The 6,000-nt window shown below is 42.9% G+C and overlaps 1 protein-coding gene across 1 annotated transcript in view; it reads right to left on the reverse strand.

Moving 5' to 3' along the window:
• The window catches only part of LOC126456234 (chymotrypsin-like), a 44,304-nt gene extending 40,809 nt beyond the window's left edge, over window positions 1-3,495 (reverse strand). The window contains exons 1-2 of the mRNA XM_050091987.1: window positions 3,451-3,495; window positions 93-150 (exon numbers count right to left, since the gene is read on the reverse strand). Coding sequence (XP_049947944.1) covers window positions 93-150; window positions 3,451-3,495 — 103 coding nt within the window. The remainder of the gene's footprint in view (window positions 1-92; window positions 151-3,450) is intronic.
• Between the last annotated feature and the right edge of the window lie 2,505 nt (window positions 3,496-6,000).

Consider the following 6,000-nt stretch of genomic DNA (forward strand, 5'->3'; position numbering starts at 1 on the left):
GACTGATGACCCAAAAAGAAGCTGGTATTAGGTAGAAACAAAGGTAGTATAAAAATTGCTGTCTGCATCGGTAATCTAGCTGCCACGCTTACCCTCACGCACGTAGCTGCTGTTGGCTGCCACTCTTCCTTCGGGCATCTGCATCGCCACCTAATGGAAAAAACAGTCAACATTTATTCTTGTGTGTAATAATATATGCAGTTTCTTACAAAATTTAATTGGGGTTAACACAATACGAGAAAACTACTCGGAAACCAGAGTTTAGTGCTCTTGGTTATTCCGGTAATTAATTCGATGGACAGTTAACACTTAAAATATTACATTACTCCTACACATAAAAGTTTTCTGTGTCAGTCATTTATCTGCAACCAGGCGTTTCGATGGTTCACGTCACCTTCAAGTGGAGAATTATTTATCTATGTAACTAAACAATTTTCCACCTGAAAGTGATTGTGTGAACCATCGAAACCAATGGTGGCAAAACAAATAAGCGACTGACGCAGGGAACTGTTTTACTTTTATTTATCAGCTCTCATGAGATCAGATATTCAGTCACATTACACCCATTTATCTCTGAGTTAGTAGCAAAGTAGTTATTACTCGAACATACGATTTGAACTCGACTGCCATGTACAAGGTTTGGCTAATGTAGTAGGTGGTTTGCTCTTGCCTTCCTACGACTTTATGGGTCACCGAGATGGTTTTAAAGGGTCATAGAATTTAATGTTAAATTCTAAACAAAGTGAAAAAAATTATCTACAATGAAAGCCATGTTAACCACCAGATGAAATTCTGTGTTGCTCAGGTATCGACCCACCCTTCGAATCTTATGCGCGCAAGCATGCTTCCAGAGTTAATCGCAAAGCTATGCATTTATAGTTCATGTACAGTGTGTCTCAAACCTTTGACTGAAATTGAAACAGGTGATATTGGGCCCACAACTGATTATATTGATATAGGGAACCCATGGGCAGAGACGCATATCTATTGTATCTACATACACAGTCTGTACCGCATAACTACAGCGTAGCTCATGGTGCCTGTTCAAACTGACAACCACTTGTCTCAATGGTTCTATTGTAACGCCGCATGCAGTTCTGCAGCACTATCGCAGAGATCCTTGGTGTCTGCCGTACAAACGGGCACAGCACACCCCTGACCACCAAACAGCTTACCCCATAGCACGTGTGTCATGTGACGACCTTATGCTTCGCAGCGGATGTCCACAGCTCGTAGTCTACTGGCTAGCATTGCTGCCTCTGGGTCACGGGGTCCCAGGTTCGATGCCCGGCGGGGTTGGGGATTTTCTCCGCCCCAGGACTGGATGTTTGTGTTGTCATCATTTCATCATCATCATTCATGAAAGTGGAGATATTGAATTGAGGAAAGATTGGGAATTTGTACGAACACTGATAAGCGCGCAGTTGAGCGTTGCACAAAAAAAAAAAAAAAATCGTCATCGCTCCGGCGCAGTAACCTGTCCCACACTCATACCATTATCCCTGGTGTCAGTTGTTCGTTGCATGAGACAACCTGCCATGCGTCCGTGGTGAGGTGTGTTACAGTGTACAGCGTATGACGCATAGTCAAGTATAGAACGTTTCTCGTCACAAGATTTGGCAGATATGCAGTTAATGTATGGTGTGGCAGGATATAGCAGCACGAATGTACTGAGAACGCTTTCCCAAGAGGCATCTTCGTAAATGGCAGAAGTTTATCTCAGTGGATACCAGCTTACGAGGAATGAGGTCGTTCACGCCACAGAGAGAAGGCCAAGGTTCCCGCCAAAGACATGTCCGAATACCAGACTTTCAGGAGATGGGGTTGTATCGTGTGTCTAATCACACAGCAATAAGCACCCTTCAACATGCCCTTGAAAAGCACACTTCGAAGGATACAGTATGGAGCATACTGGTAGGACATGTATTACGCCCCTACGATAAAGAACGTTTGCAAGCATTGGGCCCAACGGATTTTGAGCCCCGCGTTCACTTCTGGCAATGGGGTACCCATCACACTCAAAAAATGGTTCAAATGGCTCTGAGCACTATGGGACTTAACATCTTAGGTCATCAGTGCCCTAGAACTTAGAACTACTCAAACCTAACTAACCTAAGGACATCACACACATCCATGCCCGAGGCAGGATTCGAACCTGCGACCGTAGCAGTCCCGCGGTTCCGGACTGAAGCGCCTAGAACCGCACGGCCACCGCGGCCGGCTCCATCACACTGCTGTAGTGCCGAACTTCGTACAGTTTGTACTGTTCTCGGATGTGGCCTCATTCGCCCGTGATGGTATTTTCAACAGCTGCAATAGCCATGTCAGGAGTGAGGACAACCTTCACGCCACTCACATCGGTGGCCACCAGCAACCATTCTCTGACAACTTAGGCGTGAGCATTGTCCAAGATCATCTGATTGTACCTTATTTGCTGCCTCCCCATTTGAATGGTCCACGTTACCTAGTGTTAGCGTTAGATGTGCTGCCATAGTTCTTGTCCAGGAAAGGATGGAGTTTCAACAGAACAGTGCACCAACTCACTTCGATGTTGATATCAGCGAACACCTGAACAACATGTACCCTCATCGCTGGATTGGAAGGGGAGGTTCTGTCCCACGGCCAGAGCGGCCGCTTGATCTCACACCATTGGATTTTTTTCCTCGGGAGGTAAGTCATGACGTTGGGGTGAGAGACCCCTGTAGTAGCGGATGAAGACCTGCTTGGCAGGGTCCATGCTGCCTGCCTCCTGGTACAACAAACACTAGGAATATTTGAGAGAGTGCGGTAGAATTTCATGCGCCATTGCCATGCATGCCCTGAGAGTGGCAATTACTATGAGCTACGTTGTAATGCGGTATACACTGTGTTTGTTCGTAACACAATAAATACGCGTTTTCAACCATTGGTTTCTTGTCTCAATATAATCGGTTGCGGCCCCATTATCATCTGTCTGAATATGACCCAAAAGGTTTGAGACACACTGTATACATAAGTGTAACATTGGTCAATATGAAGTCTGAAGCCGGCCGGTGTGGCCGAGCGGTTCTAGGCGCTTCAGTCTGGAACCGCGTGACAGCTACGGTCGCAGGTTTGAAACATGCCTCGGGCATGGATGTGTGTGATGTCCTTTGGTTAGTTAGGTTTAAGTAGTTCTAAGTTCTAGGAGACTGATGACCTCAGATGTTAAGTCTCATAGTGCTCAGAGCCAGTTTTTGAAGTTTGAATTGGTTGGCATTTGAGCTTTGTTATAACGGAACGGTTTTATTTTCGACCTTTGTTAAAGTTATTTACCGAAAGGGTCCTGCTTGTCTAACAGCTTTAATGTGACATATCATTGTACTTAAATGTACCCATACTGAAAACATTTAAAAACGTTGTTGTATTCTATTACTACCGTGGTGGTCGCATAACCGTAACCGAGGCACTTGTGACAGAGACAGGACTCACCACAGACGCAGCCAGCGTCAGGAGCAGAGCCACCAGCCTCGCCATGGTCGATGGTTTGCCGCGACTGCGGCGCCGCCCTGCTGAAGCCGCTCCACATATAGCTCCAGTCACGCGTACTCGCTCGTGGTCTTTATCTCTGGCCGTATAGCAGCTACTGCAGCTGAGATAGGTAACCGCGGCTTAACATCAATGGCAGGTGTTATTTGGACTCTGGGTCTTTCTGTCATGAATGGATAATCCAGCAATAAATATCTGTGTCAAACTAGATTATTTTGCAACAGCGTCTCTAAAGGATCGATATTCTGCTGACTTATCATTTCCACCTGCATAGACGATTCACGTCTAATCTACATCTCCACCGCTAACTTTAGCACTTCTTGGAATAATAAAACTATTATTTTTCAATTACTTTGTTAGCCATGTGGACCGCAGTACCACATCATTACGTCTTTTGGCTAGGTACAATCATCTTCAGATCTGTAATCCTGTGAGTTTCATGTGCAACGTGTTACACTAACTCGTTTTAACACAGAAATTACAATTATTGCATCTAGCCGAAACCATAATGCTATGACACGGTGTTTACAATCTAGAGGGACAATGAAGCTGCTGCAAAACCTAAGTGAGTGATAGCGCTTTGTCTCTATCACAACGTTGGCGTCGATTAAACTTGTTTAAATTACGTGTTTCCTCTTTTATTTCTCATAATACGAATACATTGACGTTCAGCGTCAACTGAACTCTAAATTCTGCCTCTGCAAGGAGCCAAATTTAACGAAGTAAAAGGAAAATCTGAAACGGCATAGATTATCTCTTTCAAATTAAAGCTTACCAAATTCCTTTTCTGTAACAGTCAATAAACTGCTTCTATCTTGAAAATATGTCCGCATCAGTCACAAAATCGTAATAGTACGCTGTCTATCATCTAATACCTTTTTCCAATTAGAGATCGCGCCCAGTCGTCAATCTAAATCTTATGAAATGGGCAATCATGCTGAAACCAGTTTACAATAAAAAACAACGTTATCCAAATCGCAATTAACTTAGCAGGCGACAGAACGTTACTTCATTGCTGCAATGTTTAAAGTTGGTACATATTAGTAGGGTTAGAGCTCGGTTTGTTGCACTAGCAAAGAACTCTCTGACGAATTTTATGTACACATAAATGTTATTTTACAACATGAATCTCAAGTAAAGATTTTATCAACACTTTAAGACCAGGAAATGCCAATATTAACATAGCTTTTTAATTCTTTTAAATGACAATATAGACAATATGTAGCTAGAAAATTAAGACAGACAAACTGAAAACGTGTTTGTTGCTTATTACGTTGTTCACCTACAACGACAATTATGGTTCCGGTTATACAGTAGCAAGAATTTAATAAATTGTTCTGGGTAAAGGAATTCACAGGCATCGGTTGAAACCATTTATACTGCTTCTCGTACTGACTAGATTCTTTTTCTTAACACTCTATAAATGGACGTTACATAGTCTACAATCTAAAGACGTCCATTGTGAAATCTCCTGTGAATGGAAAATAAATCTATTTTGGCGTTTGTAGTGCATATTTTTGTTACGTTGCTTTGTTCTGTTTCCTTTTCCATTTGTCCTGTTCTTTATGCGATAGTTTTCATTATTATTATTATTATTATTGCGTCAGGACACCAATGCCAGCTACGCATTTAGAGTCAGCTACTTATTAGAAACAATGTCTTTCCTTCATTTATTGCAGTCGACTATTTTATCTAAAGTCAACTTAACAAGATTGTATGCTCACGGTGAGTGATCCTCTTACACTGAAAATCAAGACTATGATACATTTCTGGTGTTATATTAAATTTTGCTATCTAAAGAAGTTGATATGATTGAATATCAATATCAGGATCCTACACTGCACGCTCAGCACTCTCCGGAAATATAGGTGAACATGCTCTGTGTAAAACCATCCTACGTGTCCGAGTGTATACACTGCCGGAAAAAATCAGATACCCTCAAGCACAGGTTCATTTCATTAACAACTGAGGTGACAGATAGTTCACCATTGTAGGAGTGTACGATAAATTCACCCAAATGAAACAATCGCATCAATACGCAGTGTTCCGCCATCTGGCGGGAACGTATGCATGTAGTCACGCATGCGAAACATCATAAAGGTACCGAATGACATCCTGAGATAGATTCTTGATAATTTTTCGTCTTTTTTCTTCTTTTTTTGCAATACAGCAGTGGTTTTTGCAGACCCTGGAGAAAGAGAAAGTTCCCACTTCATCATGTTCCAAAAGTGCTCAATTGTACACCACGACGAGCACGTTGCGTCGCCGCAGCCGTATGTGGAAGTGGATTATCTTGCTGAAGAGCACCTCATCTTCCTGTCGAAGAAAAGGTAGAATCACGGAAATAACTGCCGGTGCAATGTAGCGGGGACTGGTTCTTTACCCTGCAGGAACACCAGATGTGACCGCGAGTCGTAACTGATGATCCCACCACACGATGATGCATGTGTCGTGGGCGAATGTACTCTGGAATACGCATATCACCAGGTCTAT

Source organism: Schistocerca serialis, chromosome 2 (assembly GCF_023864345.2).
Source record: "Schistocerca serialis cubense isolate TAMUIC-IGC-003099 chromosome 2, iqSchSeri2.2, whole genome shotgun sequence".
NCBI classification, from domain to species: Eukaryota; Metazoa; Arthropoda; class Insecta; order Orthoptera; family Acrididae; genus Schistocerca; species Schistocerca serialis.